This window comes from Salmo trutta, chromosome 25 (genome assembly GCF_901001165.1).
Source record: "Salmo trutta chromosome 25, fSalTru1.1, whole genome shotgun sequence".
In the NCBI taxonomy this organism is placed as follows: domain Eukaryota; kingdom Metazoa; phylum Chordata; class Actinopteri; order Salmoniformes; family Salmonidae; genus Salmo; species Salmo trutta.
This window is the reverse complement of record NC_042981.1, coordinates 31,225,736-31,250,796: the sequence shown is the minus strand read 5'-3', so window position 1 is coordinate 31,250,796 and position 25,061 is coordinate 31,225,736. Positions and strand designations below refer to the sequence as shown.

The following is a 25,061-nucleotide window of genomic DNA, read 5'->3' as shown; positions in this document are numbered from 1 at the left end:
TTAAAGAGAGTAATATGCGTGAATGGAGCAGACCTCCTTGCAGTGACTGACCTTTGGCAGACCTCAGGGCTTCGACTGGCTCCCGGAGGGCTGGTCTAGTTGAGGGTGGAGAGTATTCTCTAGTCCGGTCCTCTTCCTCAGGTTCCATAGGTCCGTTCGAGTACGGAACTCTTTGACCAATCACACTTACTTCAGGAATAATTTTATCCCGGAGTGGAAAGCCTAGTGAAGAAAACACACAAACACACTATTACAGCAACAGAAACAACACTAATCAGAGAGATCCTTTTATACGTCAAATCCTCACTGTACCTTGAAGGGCACTGACGTCCATGGAGACAGAAGACCTCAGCTTAGCAGAAGGCACTCTAGCAATGTGAGGCTTTGCTGAAGAGGAGGCAGAATTCCCAGGGCTGCTGACAGAGTTCAGAGGTCATTCACCAGAAGGGATATCATATCTATCAGACCTTGGTGTGTGTCTACTTGAAGGCGTGAATATCATAGCTTGACCCCTTTGCCCCCCAATATTCTTGAAATTGGATCTCATTTGGTTCAACTTAGAGCCTACTTAGAATCTAGTGGAATGTACCTGGTTTTGCTGTTGAGGGTAGAGTTTGGGGGTGAGTAGATGCTGGAGAGGCCGCTCTTGCTAGCTGGGCTGGTGACAGTGGGGGAGGTTTGAGAGGGGGAGTCCAGAGCCAGCTCCAGTTTCATGGCTGAGTCTGGGCTATCTGGGTCAGGGTCTGAGCCACTCAGACTCACCTTGGCCTTCTTCTTAGCTGCACTGCAGCGCAGGGAGCGCAGAGAGTTCAGCATCTGTAAACATCAACATCACATTAGCTCATCAGTAACCCGAGAGCCAGGTAAGAGTGTGCTGTGAATACAGATACTATTTTATGCATGGGTGCATATCCATGACAACTTAGATATCAAGTCTCTTTACCCAGCACTAACATTACCACACAGATACTTAGTCCCAAATATGACCCATTTCACCACCGCTGCACTAATAAAGGGAAAACATGATCCACATTCCATCTTCCAGCACTGAGGTATCCAGAGTTTTGGGTACAGCTATGAATACATCTCTGATGGCAAGATGGCAGCTTTCAGACAGTGTCCTAGCTACATTCAGCTGGAGATTTCACTAAGTGGTTAGAGCGTAACCGAAAGGTTGCAAGATCGAATCCCCGAGCCGACAAGGTAAAAATCAGTCGTTCTGCCCCTGAACAAGGCAGTTAACCCACTGTTCCTAGGCCGTCATTGAACTGACTTGCCTGGTTAAATAAAGGTACAATAAAATAAAAAGCAGAGCCGTGTGTAAAACAGTGATCCTAACCTCCTGCCGGTCCAGGTTCTCCTCTTCCTGCTCCTGGTCTTGGTCCTGCAGGCTGAGGTGATCCAGGTTCCTCTCAGACAGATGGTCCTGCAGGCTGGATGGAGCTGGAGGATTGAACCGCTGGCCATTCTGAGACTGGCCCCGCTCTGGCAGGGGAAGGCCTGGAGACCGGGAAACAGGCAACACGGTCCGCGTCCCACTCAGAGCCTGACGGAAAGACGAGGCAGACGAGGAGCTCACCAGAGAGGCACGGAAAGGCCGTGGAGAACACCTGCTGGATGAGAAGTCACCTGTGGGGACAAAGAGAGCACTCAACAACATGCCTCAACTAAATAACATGACGACCAGGATCTACCCAATAATACGCAGTAGATACCAGACCCATACTAGATATGTCTTTCCAGGAGCTGGGGTCTAGTCTGTGGGGGCTGCTCTCTCTCTTGTTGGGCCAGGTGTTGGACATAGACAGTGAGGAGTCAGCGTGGCGGCGGGACAGTGTTGGGGTCAGCAGGCCCCCGGGGAGTGTAGCCAGAGGGTAGGAGGGCAGTAGAAAGGTGCCCTGGGCCGAGGGGAGGGAGAACGTGCGCTCAACGCCGGGGGTCCCGGGGAGGAGACGGGCCTTGTGTACCACTGCAACACAAAGATCCTTCAGTTACCTTTCAATGAAACTGGGTTCTGTAGAAGGCACATAGGCTGAGCAGAGTAAAGACTTCCTCACCTTCCTCTGTGTCAGAGAAGTTGGTCGATTTGAACATGTCAGGGTCCAAGTCAAGGCTCCCACTCCTTCTCAATCGTCCCGGGGATTCCCTCCTTCTAGAGGACAGGGGCTTATGGGGCTCTGCAGAACCTGGAGGACAATGAATCAGCTATTACTGTACCTCATAACCATTATCTATTCTCTATCAATACAGTATGATGACTTATTGTTGGTGGCTTCAGCAACTCATGTTAAGTTTCAAAGTGATACGGTCAATGGAGTCCTCTTCATTGAGGGTAAGCTAAAGCTGAGGTCAGTGACTGGCAGGGGAATGTGAGCCCAGTGACTGGCAGGGGAATGTGAGCCCAGTGACTGGCAGGGGAATGTGAGCCCAGTGACTGGCAGGGGAATGAACCTGTGAGCCCAGTGACTTGCAGGGGAATGTAAACTGATCCAAGTTTGTTTCATTTGATAACTGATTCAGTCTAGGTTTAATACCTTAGGCTAAGTCAGAGCTTAGTTAAAACATGCATTGACAAACCCATTCTTTCAGTAACGATGGAAAACAGCTTTCACGAGAAAGCAGCAGAAGGGCGGGGGAGATTTCTTAGAGACTATTTGTTCATACTGGGTGGTAAAAGTTTCTGGCGTGTTCTGCGGCCTCCAGAAAAAAAAGAGTCAAGTCCAGTCTTGCCTGTGAGCACAGGCTGCTCTTTTAAATATTGGCTACATAGCAGTTCGCATACACTCCCACCACAAAACACTCCCACACACAATTCAGCATAGAATCTAGCAGTTTTTGTATTCCACTGCATGCTGTAAAAGCAAAAAACTGAGCAAAAATAAATACAATTCAGAATTATTTAACATTTTTGTAGGCTACTTTAGCAAAGCCTTGTACAATATTTTGGTACATGGACTCAATTCAAATTCCCAATGCACCTGATACAACTGTAGTCTTCACTTACAGGATTACATTCAGCATTGTGTCAAGATTACATATGTGTACCGGTAGTCAAGGCAGTGGAGGTAGGGATAAACTAGATCAGAGCAGTACTTATTATGTCCAAATCAACCAATCATGCATTCCATACCCCTAAAGTGGCTTGTATCTTATTCTCCTTTCACAGGTTCCCTCACTGTAAGGTATCTTGATAAAAGTTGCACACCAAGATACTAGCAATTTAATACCTAATATCTAATATCGCTAGCATCCCTGATGAGAAGAGACCATGTTCAGGACACAGTATCTGCTGTATTATCTCAGTTGGCTTCCCTACCTAGACTGGTCCTTTCCTTCCTTTGAGAGCTTTTCTCCTGACCACTCTTCCAGAGTGGGCCAAGTCAACAGTGGGCTAGTTGACTGCAATGGGAAGGAAGCCTCTGACAGGTTGGTGGACGTGACCACAAAACCAACTGTGACTGCAAAGTGTAGGAACTTTAATAAATCATTGTAGCCAACTCTATTGCTTTCATCCACTTTACTGGCCTTCCTCCCTCACAATTAATACCTCATATATTCTCATTTGTTTACAGAGAACAGAAAATGTATGTATTTGATCACATTGGGTCCATACTCGCGAACATTAGAAAACGTTTACATTTAACCAGGACCTCGGTCTGAAAATGCGCGTCAGCCTGTTACAACAGTCGACGTAGTTGCATGTGATTGAACTCTACATTGTAGCTGATCCCATCATATAGCATATGGCTACCGTGTGCCAGGTTTACCTCACCATATAGCATAGGGCTACCGTGTGCCAGGTTTACCTCACCATATAGCATAGGGCTACCGTGTGCCAGGTTTACCTCACCATATAGCATAGGGCTACCGTGTGCCAGGTTTACCTCACCATATAGCATAGGGCTAACGTGTGCCAGGTTTACCTCACCATATAGCATAGGGCTAACGTGTGCCAGGTTTACCTCACCATATAGCATAGGGCTAACGTGTGCCAGGTTTACCTCACCATATAGCATAGGGCTAACGTGTGCCAGGTTTACCTCACCAGCTGACAGTGATTATTCCCTGTAGTAAATTCTGCATCAGCCCATCAAAGATTTTAGACATTACATCCACCAACCAATTGCATTTCTTAAAAGTCCAATGCAGCTGTTTCTATCTCAATATTACACTGAACAAAAATGAAACGCAATATGCAACAATTTCAAATATTTTACTGAGTTACAGTTCATATTATAAATTCTGTCCATTAAAATAAATTCATTAGGCCTTAATCTATAGATTTCACATGACTGGGAATACATATATGCATCTGTTGGTCACAGATACCTTCAAAAAAAGAAAGAAAAAGTAGGACCAGTCAGTATCTGGTGTGACCACCATTTGCCTCATGCAGCGCTACACATCTCCTTCGCGTAGAGTTGAACAGGATGTTGATTGTGGCCTGAGGAATGTTGTCCCACTACTCTTCAATGGCTGTGCGAAGTTGCTGGATATTGGTGGAAACTGGAACACTGTCGTACACATCGATCCAGAGCATCCCAAACATGCTCAATGGGTGACATGTCTGGTTGGTACGCAGGCAATGGAATTGTGTGCAGATCCTTGCAAGATGAGGCTGTGCATTATCATGTTGAAACATGAGGTGATGGCGGCGGATGGATTGCAAGACAATGGGCCTCGGGATCTCATCACGGTATCTCTGTGCATTCAAACTGGCATCGATAAAATGCAATTGTGTTCATTGTCCGTAGCTTATTCCTGCCCATATCATAACCCCACCTCCACCATGATTTGATGGGGCACTCTGTTCACAACATTGACATCAGCAAACAACTCGCCCGCATCTGCTGGTACAGTTGAAACTGGGATTCATTCAACAGCACACTCTCCAGTGTGCCAGTGGCCATCGAAGGAGAGCATTTCCCCACTGAAGTCGGTTACGATGCCTAACTACAGTCAGGTCAAGACCCTGGTGAGGACAAAGAGCACGCAAATGAGCTCACGTGAGACGGTTTCTGACAGTTTGTGCATAAATTCTTCGGTTGTCTGTGTGCCTGGTCTCAGACGATCCCGCAGGTGGAGAAGCCGGATGTGGAGGTCCTGGGCTGGCGTGGATACACCTGGTCTGCGGTTGCGGGGCCGGTTGGAATCTAAAACGACGTTGCAGGCGGCTTATGGTTGAGAAATGAACATTTATTTCTCTGGCAATAGCGCTGGTGGACGTTCCTGTAGTCAGCAAGCATGCCAATTGCATGCTCTCTCAAAACTTGAGACATCTAGGCCTCCCGAGTGGCGCAGTGGTCTAAGGCACTGCATTGCCACTAGAGATCCTGGTTCGAGTCCAGGTTCTGTCGCAGCCGGAAGACCCATGGGGCGGCGCAAAATTGGTCCAGCGTCGTTAAGGGAGGGTTTGGCCGGCAAGGAAGTTCTTGTCCCAATGAGGACTAGAGACTTCTATGGCGGGCCGGGTGCAATGCACGCTGACACGGTCGCCAGGTGTACGGTGTTTCCTCCGACACATTGGTGCGGCTGGCTTCCGGGTTAAGCGAGCGTTGTGTCAAGAAGCAGAGCGGCTGGGCTGTGTTTCAGAGGACGCACGGTTCTTGACCTTCGCCTCTCCCGAGTCTGTATGGGAGTTGCAGCGATGGGACAAGACTAACTACCAATTGGATACAATGAAATTGGGGTAAAAAAAATAAATAAACTTGACACATCTGTGGCATCGTGCTGGGTGACAAAACTGCACATTTTAGGGTCGCCTTTTATTGTCCCCAGCACAAGGGGCACCTGTGTAATGATCATGCCGTTTAATCAGCTTCTTGATATGCCACACCTGTCAGGTGGATGGATTATCTTGGCAAAGGAGAAATGCTCACTAACAGGGATGTAAACAAATTTGTGCACAAAATTTGGGAGAAATACGTTTTTTGTGAGTATGGAACATTTCGGGGATCTTCTATTTCACCTCATGAAACATGGGACCAACATGTTGCATTTATATTTTTGTTCAGTGTAAATCATTTCTGGGTAACAATTTAGTTCGTACCTTACTCTGTTTTCCATCACAATTGTAAAAAAAAAATAAACAAAAATAGGTTCTTAGCAAAGAGCAAATTCTCAGGCAGTAATTTTCTAGGACTGGCAGACTGGTCTGAGTGGGGAGGGGAAAACTGAAAACGAGCTGTTATTGGCAGAGAAGTTTGGAACTCTTTCTATTGGTCTATTAACTAATTTACCACATGGTATGTCACCAGGCAGGCAAAAACTCCACCCCACCAACTCTAACTGTTATTTCCCAGTTCATGATTCCAAGATGGGAGTAACATTGCATGTCCTGTCTATGTCCGTGTTTGGTGTTTTCCCTGTGCAGTTTTGCTTTGTTGATCTAGTCTATATCTGTGTGTTATTTACAATTGTTGTTTTGAGCCTACCCTTTGAAGCCCAACTCTACTTCTAGGCTATATTAATATGCAAATGTTTTATGCAGGCCCTGGAAAGGGGTGTGTGCTAGTGGGTCTGGGCAGGTGTCATGGAGTTGATGTTTGCATGGTGTTGTCATTTGTATGTTCTGAATTGTCTATAAAAGATAAAATTAAATAAAAAATTATAATAACATGCAAAGATTTACAAACAATATAGCTCTCCGCCCGTCTTCCCTACCTTGGCTCACTTGCCTCCCTTGCCAGCCTGCAGTAGATCTGCTCTTATGGGTCCGAGTTTCCCTGTTTTCTCCGGACTGATCACCAGTGACCATCGTGGATTCTTCGCTGCTTCTCCGCTGAGCCCTCGCCTATCCAGGCCTTCAGTGTCTCCCAGAGCTTTCCCCGCTGACTCGCCGCGGCCCAGCTGTACTGTTCTTCTATGTTTCTCAGATTGTCTCCTTGTTGATACACCGGAGCGCTACGAGCCTTTCTCAACCCTGAGCCCCAGGCTTGGATCCCTTCGCAGCGGGGCTACATCTCAAACCCTCCATCTACAGCAGATCACTAGGAGTGCTAGCAATGCGCATCGGTGCCCGTATTTGGAACGGTGGCATTTTACTATCTCTGCAATGAGGTGTCATTTATGGCTTTTCCTCTTGTTTTTGTGTAACGACTGTTAATGCCACATTGCATCCCGTCCCGCTCCTCGGGCCAGTCCCTCTCCCTCCCCAGGATGAAACATCGATGCGTCTCCCCTCCTCATCTAGGATGTTATTTCATTCATGGTTACTCTAGGGACTGTCTGTTTGGGATATTCTATATGTTACCCCGATGTCTGCTTGTACGCTAATGAAACAGTTTGGCCAAACGCTTTCCGTTAAGTCTATCATGAATTACCTCTCATGCGCACGGCAGCCTGAGAGCGCCGATAACAGTCATGGCCTTACCATATTATTGTTGATGGTTTCTGGTAATGTACATTCAAACCCTGACCCTGGCAATTCCTCTGTTAACAACTCTGTCATGCCTGATGCTAATAGCGTGACCTTTGAAGACTTCTGTAACCGCAAAAGCCTCGGATTTATGCATATGAACATCCGGAGTCTCCTCCCCAAACTGGATGAGCTGAAAACATTAGTGCACACGACCACCCCTAACGTTCTGGCCATCTCCTATTCACGGCACAGGAAATCTGTTACAAACTCTGTTTTCATTCCTGGCTATAATATCTTCTGGCAGGACAGGTCCTCCAAGGGAGGAGGGGTTGCCATCTATTGTAAGGAGAGTCTGCAGTGCTCTGTCATTCTATAGAAGTCTGGGCCCAAACAGTTTGAGCTGCTGCTGTTAAACATCAAACTCTCAAAGTACCTCTCTCTCACTGTTGCTGTCTGTTCAAATCAAATTGCATTGGTCGCATACACATGTTTAGCAGATGTTATTACGGGTGTAGTGAAATGCTTGTAAAAAAAAATCAAAATGGCAGTTCAGAAGCACAAGTAGGCTACTCTATTATACCAAAAAAAGGGAGATGGCCAGTGTTTCCCCACTACAAACAAACGTCTGCCACTGTCTCACACTGACAGCTGGGTGTTTCAGTATCTGAGAGAATGAAAACGAGGAGATTAATAGATTGACTTCCCTGATGAGGTCGATCTGGGAGTAAGCCCATTGTAGAGAGGGGTTCTCCCAAGCAACATAGAAGGAGAAAATGTATTAGATTATCCCTTGTGTTGAGGACACTTGGTGCCATTTTAAAAACCTCTTCCTCACAGTCCTTAATAAATATGCTCCTCTTAAGAAGGTTTGAACCAAAAAATTGCTACAGCTTCTGGTTTAGCGCTGAACTGTCTGAGTTGATCCAGTGAAAACACCTGCTCTGGCATAAAGCAAAGACCTCCACGGACCCTTCTGACTCGCAGCTCTTTGGGGAAGCAAGGAACAATAGCACTCAATCAATCAGGAAAGCAAAAGCAGGATATTACAAAAAACTATTAGTTGCCTGTGGTTCTGACCCTAAGAAGTTCTGGAACACTGAAAACCATGGAAAATGAAAATTCAACCTCTCAGCTGCCTTCTGCCCTCAACTTTGAGAACACTATCACCTCTGATAAAGTCAGAAGGGTTGAGAGTTTTAACAAGCACTTTGGCAGGGTTCGCCTCACATTTTAACCATGCTTGCTGTGAGCCATGCTTCCCCCAGTAGAGTTCTCCCTCAGAGCACCCCCCGTTTCTCCTTCCAGCCAGTACAGAACAACGAGGTCCTAAAGGAGTTGAGTAATCTGGAACCTAATACAATTAGCTGGGCTCAATAATCTGGACCCCTTCTTTCTGAAGCATCATCTCAGCCCCCATCACTTGCCTCTTCAACCTCACCTTGCAAACATCTGAAGTCCCACAGAGTTGGAAAGCTGCTGCCGTCATACCACTCTTCAAAGGGGGCAACAAGCTAGACCCCAACTGTTACAGACCAATCTCCATCTTGCATTGCCTTTCTGGAGTTTTCGAAAGTCTGGTCAACAAACAGTTAACCCGCCACCTTGACTCCCACAGTGTTCTTTCATCAATGCAGTCTGGCTTCAGAACTGTCCGTGGGTGTACCTCTGCAACACTGAAGGTTATAAACAACATATCTGCTTTTGACAACAAGCTGTATTGTGCGTCTGCTTTTATTGATCTGGCTAAAGCCTTTGATTTTGTTAACCACTGTATCCTGCTCAATAGACTCATCGACCTAGTGTTCTCAGAGAACTGTCTAGCCTGGTTTGAAAACGATTTTTCTGTCCGTGTACAATGTGTGAAATCCAAAGGCCTATAGTCCAAACCACTGGCTGTACCTATGGGAGTTCAACAAGGATCGATTCTTGGGCCAACCTTATCCCTGAGTAGATTAACAATGTTGCGCATGCTGGTGGTAACTCCCCCATCCACCTTTATGCCGATGACACTATCTTGTACACAACTGGCCCCTCCTTGAACACCGTGCTGACCACCCTACAACATAGCTTTAACAACATCCAGCATGCCTTCTTTGACCTTCACCTATTCCTCAATATCCCAAAAACTAAATGTATGCTCTTCAACCGGAACCTACCTTAACGTGCCTGTCCTCCTAACAATTTCACCCCGAATGGGTCAGAGCTAGAGGATGTTGACACCTATAAATATCTTGGTATATGGCTGGACTGCTCACTCTCATTCCATACCCACATCACCCACATTCAGTCTAAAGTTAAATCCAGAATTGGTTTCCTGTACCGCAACAAAACATCCTTCACCCACTCTGCCAAGCACACTCTTGTATAAATGACCATAATGTCAATCCTGGACTATTGCGACGTAGTTTTACAGGCTTGCCTCCAAAACCTCCTTCAATAAACTAGGCGTAAGTGCGCTTATTGTGAAGTGGAAATGTCTAGGAACAACAACGGCTCAGCCACGAAGGGGTAGGCCACACAAGCTCACAGAACGGGACCGCCAAGTGCTGAAGTGCGTAAGAATTGTCTGTCCTCAGTTGCAAAACTCACTACCGGGTTCCAAACTGCCTCTGGAAGCAACGTCAGCACAAGAACTGTTCGTCGGGAGCTTCATGAAATGGGTTTCCATGGCCGAGACCTCACACAAGTCTAAGATCACCATGCACAATGCCAAGCGTCAGCTGGAGTGGTGTAAAGCTTGCCGCTATTGGTGAATCACTCGTCACCATCTGGCAGGTCAACGGACAAATCTGGGTTTGGCGGATGCCATGAGAATAGTGCCAAAAGTAAAGTTTGGTGGAGGAGGAATAATGGTCTGGGGCTGTTTTTCATGGTTCGGGCTAGGCCCCTTAGTTCCAGTGAAGGGAAATCTTAATGCTACAGCATACAATGACATTCTAGACTATTCTGTGCTTCCAACTTTGTGGTAATAGTTTGGGGAAGGCCCTTTCCTGTTTCAGCATGGCAATGTCCCCATGCACAAAGCGAAGTCCATACAGAAATGGTTTGTCAAAATGCGCTGAATTAATTGAGGAACATGACAACTCTCTGAATTTATGAACAATTCACAATAATGTCACTGGCGATCAAAGATATTTACTCTATCATTATTAAATATCAGTGTCATTTGCACATGCAGCCAAGCCGACAAGGTGGCGCAGCGACCCTCCTATTTGGGGAGAACCCTGGCAGTGACCATATCTTGGTTTTAAATGCTTTGAATGGGTACTTCCGGTTCTTCAAGCATTTCCCGGGACCCTGGGATAAATATGAATTATTCCCGCTATTGAAACTTGGAAGATGTTTGGGAAAATATTCATCCCTAGCCTGCACGTATATGGAAGAGAAAGGTTAGCACAAGGCTAAATCTGACAGATTATCTGATGGGAACACACATTTTCCTACTAGCATTGACTTTGCTGATAGCTACTTTATTAAGGAAAAATGTACTTACTATGACTGAAATATGTGGTTGTCCCTCCTAGCTATCTTAAGATGAATGCACTAACTCTAAGTCGCTCTGAATAACACAGTCTGCTAAATTACTGAAATGTAAATGTGGGAACAGCTAACACATAGTTGCACGTGATCAAACCCTATGTCAGGAATTGTAATTGGCACATTTTGAGGTCCAGGTTAAACAAACATTTTCTAATGTTTGCAAGTTCGGCCCCATTGCTTTCCTAATGAGAACCAGATCAAGGTTTAGTAATAACCAAATGCATTCTCAACAGCTCCTTCTCAAAGCCAGCCTCCTTGGCTCATATTAAGTGTCTACTTATTGAACGCCTACGAACGGCATTGACACTAAACAGCAGGAACATGAAGAGGAGTGACTGACTCCTACATCAACCATGTTTAGAGAATTCACCACCCCCTCACATCAAGGACACCTCCATATATTATCACCATACACTACAGAACTCTCTACCTATGCATTCTTGGAGAGAAATCCCTTTTCCCACCGGTTTGAGATAGAGAGAACAGTCGTTAGGATTTGAGGGGTAAATTATATTCAAGCATGCTAATGCCATATTAGGCTTTCTTGGCACTTGTCTTGCATACACACACTCTTTCCAACAAGAACAGCAAAATATAGGCAATTAATCCATGGTATTCTTCGATCATGAATGATTCTTGTGTGTATGGCACTCTTCTGCCAGGTGGCCTAGCAAATCCACCATGTCAGTGCTCTGAGTGACGTGAAATAGCGTGGCTCCTTGACTCGGCGTGATAATCCAATTCAAAGCTGGTTTAATCTAGAGCCAGGCTAACTTCGGCACTGACAGCAACTCAACTCAACTGCACCTCGTCAGCTTGTGTGGTAGCTTGATGCATGCAAGAGACAGAAAATGGGCACTTACCAAAACTGGGGACATATGTCTCCGGGGTCAGCTTCCGGGAGAGGGACAAGCAGTCTTCACTGATGACCTGAGGAGATGGAATCAGGGGATAACTATGGTGACAATTATGTCACTGAGCCACAAAACTGGGTAAAGTTCACATGTAAAACATAAACGACTATTTGAAAACAGAGAGCCTACCATGGATCAACTGTAATTTCATCCATTGGTATCAACAAAGGGATGTTGCAGCGATTTAGCTCAGACAACAAACTGTGTGCTCTGGGACTCTGTCAGTGTATAAACCCAAACTTCAATGGTGTCTGTCCTACTTCAATGATGTGTACTACTCTTTTATTATAAAAGGTGTAGCCGGGCCTCCCGAGTGGCGCAGCAGTCTAAGGCACTGCATCGCAGTGCTTGAGGTGTCACTACAGCCCTGGGTTCGATCCCAGACTATGTCACAGCCGGCCGTAACCGGGAGACCCATGAAGTGGCGCACAACTGGCCCAGCCTCGTCCAAGTTAGGGGAGGGTTTGACCGGCTGGGATTTCCTTGTTCCATCGCGCTCTAGCAGCTCCTTGTGGCAGGCCGGGAGCCTGCAAGGAGACCTCGGTCACCAGTTGTACAGTGTTTCCTCCAACACATTGGTGCGGCTGGTTTCCGGGTTAAGCGAGCAGTGTGTCAAGAAGCAGTGCGGCTTGGCAGGGTCGTGTTTCGCCTCTCCTGAGTCTATAGGGGAGTTGCAGCGATGGGACAAGACTGTAACTACCAATTGGATATCATGAAATTGGAGAGAAAATGGGGTAAAAAATGTAATAAAAAGTGTAGCCATGGGACATTTTCAAGTGTCAAAGTAAAATTGATCTCTGAGGTTAAGAGAATGATGGGCAGTTTTCACCTCACTGCTCACCAAATCTTCCCTCAGACCGGGTGTTAAGATCCATCTCACATTAAAGGCAAATCACATTGTCGTTAGATTTAACCACTGGGATCTTAATCAACACTAGGGCAGTAAGGCTGCATTTAGACAGGCAGCCCAATTCTGATCTTCTTTTCACTAATAGGTCTTTTGATCAATTAAAAAATCTGATGTGAAAAGATCAGGACCCGGAGTCCCAAAAGCATCTTAAGGCTAAGTTCATCATTAGAACCTTCGTAGGAGCATTGTTAAATCTCCAAGTTTCTTCCCAAAACCATCGTTACTAAAGTTGCACTTGTAGACAATTGCTATTTACCAACTGCCTCAGAACAGCTAAGTGCGTCAATAGATGCTTTTTTGCCTACTTTATACACAGAAGATCTCCGCCTAATATAGAATCAAGGTGTTCATTTGTCTGTCTGTGACTGCAGATCACTTCAGAACAAAGTTGCCAATGTCTTCGCAATTGTTACAAACAGCAGATCCACAGATGACGCAATCTCTATCGCACTCCACACTGCTCTCTCCCACCTGGATAGGAGGAATACCTATGTGAGAATGTTGTTCATTGACTACAGCTCAGCGTTTTAACACCATTGTGCCCTCCAAGCTCATCATCAAGCTAGGGACCCTAGGACTGAACCCTCTGCAACTAGATCCTGAAAAGATTTGGCATGGGCCCTCAGATCCTCAAAAAGTGATACAACTGCACCATTGAGAGCATCTTGACTGGCTGCATCACCACTTGGTATAGCAATTGCTTGGCATCCGACCGCAAGGCACTAGAGTGTAGTGCGTACGGCCCAGGAGACAGACCGAGCTCTATGCCATCCAGGACCTCTATACCAGGCGGTGTGAGAGGAAGACCCTAATAATGGTCAAATACTCCAGCCACCCAAGTCATACACTGTTCTCTCTGCTACCACACAACAAGCAGTACCGATGCACCACGTCTGGAACCAATAGGACCCTGAACAGCTTTTACCCCCAAGCCATAAGACTGCTAAATAGTTAGTTAAACAGTTACCCGACAGCTACCCGGACTAACTCTATTGACTCATTACATACGCTGCTGTTACTGTTTATCTATCTTGCTTCCTAGTCACTTTATCCCTACCTATATGTACATATCTACCTCAATTACCTCATACCCTGTGGTGGCTCATTTCTGCATTACCAAACAAGGAGAGTTACAAACACACCAGTCTGAGTTAAACTACATATTTAATAATTAAGATACTTTTGCAAAAGCACTTGACCTTCAATAATGCACTCTCTCGAATGAACCATTGAAAAAGGAAGGTCCCAACACAATGGCTACTGAGATATTTTATAGCAAATATCCACCCCCCTTTGACATGACAAACCACAGACATTTAGGTACGGTTCACAAAGAAAGACTGTTTACTTCAGAGAGGAGTATCTACAGCCAGATAGCATTCGCTATAAATTATTGTTCATTTTATATAGACGAGTGTCTGGTCTTCCTAGAACCGTCCCTCCCTGGTACGGTATAGTACAAAACCATTAGCTCATGTCGTCTGGAATGCTTTTTAGGCGTTCTTATCAAAATACATCATAACTCTCCTCTGTCAGTGCTATCTCATAGAGGCCCATCCTCAGTAAGACACCTCTTGTTCCCACTCCTGGACAAGCTCACTGAGGGGAGTGACTTGCGCACAGACATTGTGGAGACAAATAATTGGTTCCCCATTAATCACGCCATCCCTTCACATGGTTTAAGAATAGGTAAAGACATTCACATATAAAAGACAAGTCTGACCTCTCCCCTCTCTGGGCCCCAAGTGACTGAGCCCCAGCTAAGGGAAATGTGTAACTGAAAGACACCAGAGTCCAAGGGACACTCTCTAATGACAAGTATCTCACATAAGCATATTATACTAATAAAACATCTTAATTATCTATGTTACCCAACTAATTCTGATTCATCCACCACAACCCCTGCACATTGACTCTGTATTGGTACTCCGTGTATATAGCCATGTTATCGTTACTCATTCTGTATTTATTCCCGTGTTAATATTTTTCTTTTATTTCTCTTTTTTATTCTCTGCATTGTTGTGAAGAGCCCATAAGTAAGAATTACACTGTTAGTCTACAACTGTTGTTTACGAAGCATGTGACAAATAACATTTGATTAGATTTTCATTTGAAGACGTACCAAATGTGTCATTTTCTGCAGTATTATTGGGTAAGAATAGACTAAGTCACCTCAATATTTGCAGCCATAGGTTATAATACAGCTCTAGGGGCTGATCCGTCGTCAGTATTGTGAAATAATTCTGATATTAAGGTAATATTTGAATGGATGAAACTGATCTGAGAGCAGCGCTGCCTTTCTTTCGGTATTGACACATGCTACAAATGACGCGAACGTTCTCTCTACGTGGTGCTTTGGGAAACGCATGTGACACTGTCGGCTGTTATCGGAACGATGTATCGTCAAAACACCGCAAAGCTTAAGTTCCAACGCTATCGAAAAAACCGGGCCCTGATGTGATTGAGCAGAAGACCAATTGGTGGGAAAAAAAGATCAGAATTGGGCTGCCTGTGTGAACGCAGCCTAAGTGGCTGATGTTCCACAGTCGCATCGGGTCCTACGATATCTTCACATGCATTGCCAATTAAGTGTCAAGCCACCTCTAAATACATGTGTGTTGTGTCGCAAAGATGTTGCTGGGAGACGGGGACTACTATAAACATAAGGTTTCACTGGAAGGCTCTGAAATGACTCTGGTGCACAGAGCAAACTTCAAAAAGCCTCTTTGAACAAGTAGTTTTAAACTATTGTGATCAAATCCAATGTTATTGGTCGCATACACATATTCAGCAGATGTTATTGCTGGTGTAGCAAAATGCTTGTAAAAAATCTAAATGGCCATTCATCCAAATTTCAACGATTTAATAGTGCCTGAATGCTCACTCAAAAGTCTGTGTTATCTCGAACCATCTCTGTGACAAGCTGCGACTGCTGGGATCTCTCCCCTATGGATCTTTATCTAAGCGCATAGCCTATACTTTTGTTGTGACTTTGTGGCTACAGTTCAGAAGCACAAGTAGGCTACTCTATTATACCAAAAAAAGGGAGATGGCCGGTGTTTCCCCACTACAAACAAACGTCTGCCACTGTCTCACACTGACAGCTGGGTGTTTCAGTATCTGAGAGACTTCCCTGATGAGGCGATCTGGGAGTAAGCCCATTGTAGAGAGGGGTTCTCCCAAGCAACATAGAAGGAGAAAATGTTTTGGATTATCACTGTCATCAAGGAGCAGGATCCCTGTAACATGAGATGATTGTCTTCTCCAACCACTCACATCTGTTGTCTAGCCTACATGGTCTCATAGCAACCAAGGTGGATAAACTCACCTTTTCTGTCTAATGTGGATCATGCAATAGATGTTCATCAAACCCTCTATCAACGTACAGTAGGCCGACATTTTCCAAAACTGACCTCAACTTGAAATTCATGAGAATGCAGCTCTGAGATGACAAACTCACAAATTGCAATGTCACGGGGGGGAATAAGTTACATATCACAATATTCTTTTTGGATGATATTATATTGATATTTGTCTCCAAGTATTGATTTGTAAAATAATAATAAATACATAAAAATCATCTGTACCTGCACCAAAACGGCTGTATTTTTCATTCTATAGCTTGTTCTCCTTCTTTTCAAATAGTGAAGCAATATGTTTTCAGCATTTAATTATTATTTTTTTTAATGTAGATGAAAGACAAAACAGTACAGATTTTTAAAAAAAGGTAAAAATGGTGAGCAGGTGAGGTTGGAAACCCAAAATGGCTACAAGTAAGTACAAAAAAAGTTACGTCAGATTAACAGAGCATACTAATTATAAATGTACATGATATACTCAGTATACAGTTGAAGTCAGAAGTTTACATACACCTTAGCCAAATATATTTAAACTCAGTTTGTCACAATTCCTGCCATTGTGTCAGTTAGGATCACCACTTTATTTTAACAATGTGAAATGTCAGAATAATAGTAGAGAGAATGATTTATTTCAGCTTTTATTTCTTTCATCACATTCCCAGTGGGTCAGAAGTTTACATACACTCAATTAGTATTTGGTAGCATTGCATTTAAATTGTTTAACTTGGGTCAAACGTTTCGGGTAGCCTTCCACAAGCTTCCCACAATAAGTTGGGTGAATTTTGGCCCATTCCTCCTGACAGAGCTGGTGCTACTGAGTCAGGCTTGTAGGCCTCCTTGCTCGCACACGCCTTTTCAGTTCAGCCCACAAATTTTCTATGGGATTGAGGTCAGAGATTTGTGGTGGCCACTCCAATACCTTGACGTTGTTGTCCTTAAGCCTTATTGCCAAAACTTTCAAAGTATGCTTGGGATCATTGTCCATTTGGAAGACCCATTTGTGACCATGCTTTAACTTCCTGACTGATGTCTTGAGATGGCATCATGAGGAAGTAAAATTATGTGGATAGATTTGCTTCAATCTATCCACATAATTTTACTTCCTCATGATGCCATCTATTTTGTGAAGTGCACCAGTCCCTCATGCAGCAAAGCACCCCCACAACATGATGCTGCCACCCCCGTGCTTCACGGTTGGGATGGTGTTCTTCAGCTTGCAAGCCTCACCATTTTTCCTCCAAACATAACGATGGTCATTATGGCCAAACATTTTTGTTTCATCAGGCCAGAAGCCATTTCTCCAAAAAGTACGATCTTTGTCCCCATGTGCAATTGCAAACCGTAGTCTGGCTTTTTTATGGCGGTTTTGGAGCAGTGGCTTCTTCCTCGCTGAGTGGCCTTTCAGGTTATGTCGATATAGGACTCGTTTTACTGTGGATATAGATTATTTTGTACCCGTTTCCTCCAGCATCTTCACAAGGTCCTTTGCTGTTGTTCTGGGATTGATTTGCACTTTTCGCACCAAAGTATGTTCAGCTCTAGGAGACTGAACGCCTAACCTTCCTGAGCTGTATGACGGCTGCGTGGTACCATGGTGTTTATACTTGCGTACTTTTGTTTGTACAGATGAACGTGGTACCTTCAGGCATTTGGAAATTGCTCCCAAGGATGAACCAGACTTGTGGAGGTCTACCATTTTCTTCTGAGGTCTTGGCTGATTTCTTTTGATTTACCCATGATATCAAGCAAAGAGGCACTGAGTTTGAAGGTAGGCCTTGAAATACATCCACAGGTACACCTCCAATTGACTCAAATTATGTCAATTAGCCTATCAGAAGCTTCTAAAGCAATGACATTATTTTCTGGAATTTTCCAAGCTGTTTAAAGGCACAGTCAACTTAGTGTATGTAAACTTCTGACCCACTGGAATTGTGATACAGTGAATTATAAGTGAAATAATCTGTCTGTAAACAATTGTTGGAAAAATTACTTGTGTCATGCACAAAGTAGATATCCTAACCGACTTGCCAAAACTAGTTTGTTCACAAGAAATTTGTGGAGTGGTTGAAAAACTAGTTTTAATGACTCCAACCTAAGTGTATGTAAACTTCCGACTTCAACTGTACAAGAAAAAACATGTTTGATTATGTGTGTGTGTGTGTGTGTGTGTAAGAGAGTTAAGCTACATGAAGGAGACTACTGTGTTGTTTGGTTTATCAGTCTCAACCCTTGTCCACGCTTTAAGTTATTGATGGATCATGATGTTTTGGCAATGTGAATATAAGAATTCCAAATATGGAACCTTTGTATCTGATAGAGAATTGACTATGTGAGGTGCAGCAGTGGGGAGGGTGAAGGTTATCGCTGTGTGTTGTATGCATGGATTTGGGAATTAACCTGGAAGAATCTATTGAAGGGATTAGGTAGGCTGTCTGGGAGGTTGGTGTATTTGTAGATAAAGGTGCATTGTTTCTTGTATATTAATGTTGTAGATAGACAATATAGTGAGTTGCTTAAAACAGATGGGCAGATGGAGCCAAGCCGTTAGAGGCGGCTAGTCTTGCCAATTTCTTCTGTGTGATGAGTCCTTTGTGTAGGTAGAAAGCATATGTACTGGACCAGACAATATTACAGTAAATTAGATATGGGTAAATGAAGCTATAGTATAGTGTTAGGAAGCAAGCCTGAACCAAACCACTCATCGTTCTGATGATACCAACGGACTTCCACTTTGCTGCAAACAAAGTGAATATGATCTTTACAGGACAACTTTTCATCAACAAGAACACCTAGGAATCTAGAGAATGAAACCGGGTCCATTTCATTCCCACCAATTGAAATTCTGGCTCTTTTTTATTTAACAATATTTCATATTCTTACCAGTGAATACAATGAAGTTGGATTTTTTTAAACATTTAAAGGTAATTAATTTATCTGGAACCATTCATAAAATGTGCCATGCTGGAGTTGGCTTCAATGATAAGTGAATAGAAATTCTTGCGTGATAAAATGAAGTTGGTATCATCAACAACAATAACGGGAAATACGGTAGCAGACATAGCCACAGGATATCTTGGCCCGGGTAGATGCACGAGCAATTGCATATACAAATTGTTCTCTATCATAAACATAATTATATAGCCATTTATATGAATAATCGTGAAAACTGATATAATGCAATTTATCAAGTCATATTTCATAATCAACCGTGTTGAACGCTTTGGATAAATCTAGAAAGATACCAAGAGCGTATTAATTGTTGTTCAGGGCTGATTTTGAGCTCAAGTTGTAAAAGAGCCATATCTGTGGAGTAGTTTTTACAAAAACTCAAGTTGAAGCAGAGAAGGGAAATGTCCCTTAACCCAATGAGTCCCACCGTAACGCTGGCATGTTTTGGACTTCTAACCGGATTTGTCTATTTCTTCTGCATCCGTAGATACCAACTATTAGTATGTATGTTTAATGGGGGCTGCGCTAGAGTGGTGTTTGTGAGACAAGGGCGGATCTGGAAGGGGCGCGGGGTCGGGTCATTTTACAAAAACTTCTGTAGAGTCCAAATGATTTGAGCTACAAACAATTAAAAGTTATCTATAAAAATCTGAGAGTCGCGAACATGGACATGTAAGATGTTTTGCTATATGACGCTGACAAGCTACACTAGAAATCTCAGAACAGAATGCCTATAATACTGTAATAAGCTCACATAGTTGCTGTCAAACTCCAAACAGTTGTCACTGACTAGTTGGATATTCATTTCCCAGTGAGCAAACCATTTCTGTATTTAAAGCATTCATATAAATTCATTTTTACCAGGTTTTTGCTTTGGCTGATCTTTTTTTTATTGGCATTTGTCAATAAAACTCATGAATGCAACAGTTTATGTCAAATCGTTTTTTGTTCTACTTGTAGCCCTGGTTGTCCTGCTTAATTGTGAGGCTAAATATAAGGGCTGGATGGGGTCTCGGGACTGATAAGGTTAATGTAATCCAAGGGATTCCCAAACATTTTTCTGATTTTCTTTGACAGAGAGGAGCCCACATTCAAAAAAGAACGTCTGCTAAATGACTTAAATGTAATGTAAATGTAAAAACAGTTATTATATTCACATGAGATAACATCAGGATCACTATAGGTCCCGTGTGGCTCAGTTGGTAGAGCATGGTGTTTGCAACGCCAGGGTTGTGGGTTCGATTCCCACGGGGGACCAGTATGTAAAAAAAAATGTATGAAATGTATGCATTCCCTACTGTAAGTCGCTCTGGATAAGAGCGTCTGCTAAATGACTAAAATGTATTTCCAACATTAAATTGAGATGGGATGGATGAGGATGTGAGGATTCCTTAGTACGTCTTAGCATTTTGTTAGCATTCTGGTAAGTGGCATTTTTGGGGCTTTTTTTCATTTGAAAAATAAATTGCACCTCATGTGTGCACTACCGGTAATAACGTATATCCCGGGATAGCGCGTGATGAAGGTATGGAAATCTAGATACCGGCCAACCCTACACTGTACAGTACAGTACTAGAGTAGAATATTATGAACTGTATTATACATATATACACTTTACTGTACTCTACTGTGGCGTGATGTCCAAACTTGTGAAACATAGATGTCTATGACTGTTTCAGATTTGGTCTGGTCCAGGACAACTAAATGTGGTATTGTTTGGGGGCGGAGATCATTACAATAATAGCCGGTGTGTAGTATACTCAAATATGCAAAAGAAGGACATTGCATATTTTGTACCTTTGTGTACCTATTAGGATACAACACCATGAAGAGAATGATATTCATATCCAGAATTATAATTTTCTGTATGGTACAGATCAGGGACCAATGATGTAATTCCATTACCGTAATTATGTTACTGGATTTAAATCCACTTTTTTTTTTTTTTTTAACTCAAGGTGTTATGTTATAGCTGACATGTGAGAATGCTGTTCATTGACTACAGTTCAGCATTCAACACCATAGTCCCCTCCAAGCTCGTCACCAAGTTTAGGACCATGGGACTGAACACCTCACTCTGCAACTGGATCCTGGACTTCCTGATGGGCCGAACCCAGGTGGTGAGGGTCGGCAACATCACCTCCGCCATGCTGACCCTTAACACAGGGGCCCCACAGGGGTGTGTGCTTAGTCCCCTCCTGTACACCCTGTTCACCCACAACTGTGTGGCCCGCACGACTCTAACACCATCATCACGTTTGCTGACGACACAACAGTGGTAGGCCTGATCACAGGTGACGATGAGACAGCCTACAGGGAGGTCAGTGACCTAACAGTGTGGTGCCGGAACAACAACCTCTTCCTCAATGTCAGTAAGGCCAAAAGCTAATCGTGGACTAAAGGAAACGGGGGAGGAGGGCTTCATCACTGGGGCTGAGCTCCCTGCCATCCAGGACCTCGATATCAGGCGGTGTGAAAATAAAGGCCCAAAAAATCATTATAGACTCCAGCCACCCAAGCCATAGACTGTTCTCTGGTTCCGCACGGTAAGCGGTACCGGTGCATCATGTCTGACACCAAAAGGCTCCTGAACTGCTTCTATCCCCAAGCCATAAGTCTGCTAAATAACTAACTAAATAGCTAACACAAAGGCTACACTGACTGAGTTGACCCTTGTATTTTATTTTTGCACTGGCTCTATGCACACTCACAGGGCCCTACACACTCATGCACACTGACACTCCAACACACAAACACTCACATCATCATTTGCTCACACACATAATATGCACATACATAATATGCACATGTGTTTTTTTGCATTGGATGCGTCTCACTCCACCCCATCAGCCAATGTCACACTTTTGCATCTGCGGTGAAAGGTGACAGAGCAAGAGTGGTGTTTGTCATACCATGAGACATCCCGAAAATCGGTCTTCTCACAAAATGGTCTGTAGCGTAAAGGGTTAATGTAGCTGTAAGCTAGGTGTTGATAGCAAATGGCTGTCTCGTGCAGTTCTAACGTAACGTTAGTAGGCTGGTAGGGCTAATGTTTGCAGGCCAATAGGGCTTATGTTAACAGGCTAGTAGGGCTAACGTTAGCAGGCTAGTTGGCTAGCAACCTTGCAAGTTGATTTGTAACAATACATTTATAAAGTATTAACTTGTAAATTGGCTGAAAATGTTATTGAAACCAGTAGTCATGAGTGCAAACGATTTGGTTTAATTTGAGGTTATACATTTGAAGTTATTTCTGTTGGAGTTAACCTTTAGGAATAGGCTGGCTTGCCGGGGCCTCCATATTACATCACACCCCGGGAAAAACATTTTCGGACATGACTTCAGCATTCTGATCGGTTTTATGTAATAACTTGAAAAATTAGGTGCAACTTTGCATTGAGACTTTGGATGAGTATACTAATGCAAATCCATGTTACATGTGGTTAAGTGTATGCTACCTTCCCTTTAAAGTGACAAATCGGTGTCAAAACATAATTCCTCTACGTGGAATTGCCCAAATCAGCCATCAAACAAATAGTTATGGATACAACTCCATATAGTCCCAACACAAGCTTTTGCCAATATCTAGTATACTGCGTGTTATTGTTTCAGTGAACTTTCAGGTTCCTGCAAACTAATATTTGACAGATTTTCACTTTGGGTGGTCACAAACCTGATTCTATTTGCACCTTATTCCATGTAATTATGGTGCCACTATGGAAATAACATTAATGTACCTATAGCCTAGAGAGAGCGTGTCTTGATATTTATTTTTCTCGAATGACACTTTGCTACATAAAAAAAGCTAAATGATAGGCAAGTGTCATCAGCAGACTTTTGCTTGATGTAACCTTGGCGTCAACTATGACCAACCTGATCAGAGGATTTTCCGTTAGAGCTACTGCATGGCTGGATGTTCACTGTGGAAGAGAGGCTTGACCTCTCCCAGGGAAGCTTGTTCTTCCCTTTGCCTGCACTGACAATTCTCCTCTGCAGTGGAAGGTCTTCAATGAGGGAGCCCAAGCTTCCATAACCATGATACAGCCTGTCAGAGTCTGGTTCCGTCCTGATGCTCTTGGCACTGCTGATCCGCCCACCATTGAGCACCCACTCCAGGTCAGCTCCTGACCCAAACTGTGGTGACCGTCGTTGTCCTGATTTAGGGATTAGAAGGGCGTATTCTACCATCCCATCTGAGGACAGTCTGGGAAGTATGTGCCTGGCTCTTCTTGCTTGAACAGCTGCCATAAGACCCTCCACATCCCCATTGAGCTCCACTCTGTCTACAGCCTTCATTAGGGGCTGTTTTTTCCCTGTGTCAAGGCAATGATCAAAAACAGCAAATAGTTCTAGGGCTGCATGGCGGACCTTCTTCTTGCTGTCTGCCAGGTATGGTGCAACTTCAAAGCAGAGGCTGGGGATGTTGAAGTCCTTCTTGGGGTGGGTGAGCATAGCTGCTGTGATGATGTTGATGACATCCTCTCTGACCCTGGAGTTCTTGTGTCTCAGGTGTCCAATGGCAAGATCTAACACTTTCTGTGGCCCTACAATTCTAGTCAACTGCCTGAACACGTTCATGTACTCATTCCTGGTGACAGCACGGTTGTCTCCAAGGGTTTTCAGAGCCACACATACTATCTGTTTGAAATATTTGTCTATGTTGTAATCCAATTTCTGGATGAGTAGGTTTATCACCTGTAAAGTGCCATACAATACTTTGAAGTTGGTGTCATCTAGGAGTCTGTGGAGAAAATATATAAACTCCACAATACTGTCCGAGGGGACTGGCTTCAAGTCCAATCCAAAGAGGATTTTTTTCAGCTCTTCCACACCATTTGTTCGATTTTGGTAGTTTTTTAGGTCTAGGAGCTGTTCATGTAACTCCTGGGGTATCAATCCAAAAATCATAATTGATGGTCCTTTTGATGTGGTCAAAGGGAAGAATCTAATGAAGCAATCACATTTCTGTGAGGACAATATTGCCCTTTTCTTTGACTCAGCATCTTGTCTTGGTAGTTCGATTTGACATTTGCAGTTTCTTATGAATAACGGTTCATTGTGCTAGTCTACGAGACAACTGGAACGTGAACAGTGAATGCAACGTTGAATGAAAATAAAAACACTTGTAGCTTGCTGTGCGTTCCCCTACATAGCCATGACGAAAAAAGGCAACGTGGAATGTTGTATTTGAAAGCCCATGTTTTATTTCAGCTAACTTAGCTAACATAGCTAACTAGCTGCATAACTAGGAAGCAATCATTCAATGTCCAGAAATAACTTGTCAGGGCAACGTCGCTGCCAGTACCTCTTCAGATGTATGATTTCCATAGAATCCAATATCATCGCTAGCTTTTAGCTAACGTACGACTTTGAATTGCGGCTTAGTAGAAGAAACCTAGTGGCTAGCTGGTGAAGTTAGAAAACAGACTAAAATGCAGACTTCGCATTCCGATTAGTCGTTCAAATTTGACGTCCGGCATACAAAAAAGTTGCACACATCTCCATGATCTCTTCGGTTAAATGTATGTAACAGTATGAGATAATATATGCCGAACGTTTGAAAACTAGTTAGCTAGCTGCAATGTAGAGACATTCATCGCCGTAGCCCACACACATAGAACCATCAAAATGGCGAATACAACATGACACAAACCGATCGCTTCCATGGTGACGCGAGTTGTTGGATTTATGCTGCCTTCGTGACAACTCGAAATTTATGAATACACAGGTCTTCAGATCCAATTATACAATTAACCTTAGAATACAGTCTATGTATCTGCCAATTAAATGCTTTGAACCCACTAGTAGGCCATATTGACACTCCCCAGAAGAAGCAGTCCTCCATAGAATGAATGGAATTCTTTGGTATTTCAATTCAATGTTTCAAGGACTACATTACATGTATTTCAGTCGTTTTTTGTTGTAGTGGGGACATTAACATTAAAACTTTTTAATAATTTGTCATACATTTTTATGTTTAGCTCACATAATATAATTTAAAAGTATGCATTAATTGTAGATATTAATAT

The 25,061-nt window shown here is 43.6% G+C and overlaps 1 protein-coding gene across 1 annotated transcript in view; it reads right to left on the bottom strand.

The window, feature by feature from the left end:
- Positions 1-24,845, bottom strand: part of LOC115162403 (TOG array regulator of axonemal microtubules protein 1) — a 36,475-nt gene extending 11,630 nt beyond the window's left edge. The window contains exons 1-8 of the mRNA XM_029713673.1: positions 22,906-24,845; positions 11,764-11,830; positions 2,058-2,186; positions 1,727-1,969; positions 1,340-1,629; positions 590-816; positions 313-413; positions 52-222 (exon numbers count right to left, since the gene is read on the bottom strand). Coding sequence (XP_029569533.1) covers positions 52-222; positions 313-413; positions 590-816; positions 1,340-1,629; positions 1,727-1,969; positions 2,058-2,186; positions 11,764-11,830; positions 22,906-23,940 — 2,263 coding nt within the window. The 5' untranslated portion in view covers positions 23,941-24,845. The remainder of the gene's footprint in view (positions 1-51; positions 223-312; positions 414-589; positions 817-1,339; positions 1,630-1,726; positions 1,970-2,057; positions 2,187-11,763; positions 11,831-22,905) is intronic.
- Positions 24,846-25,061: the final 216 nt, after the last annotated feature.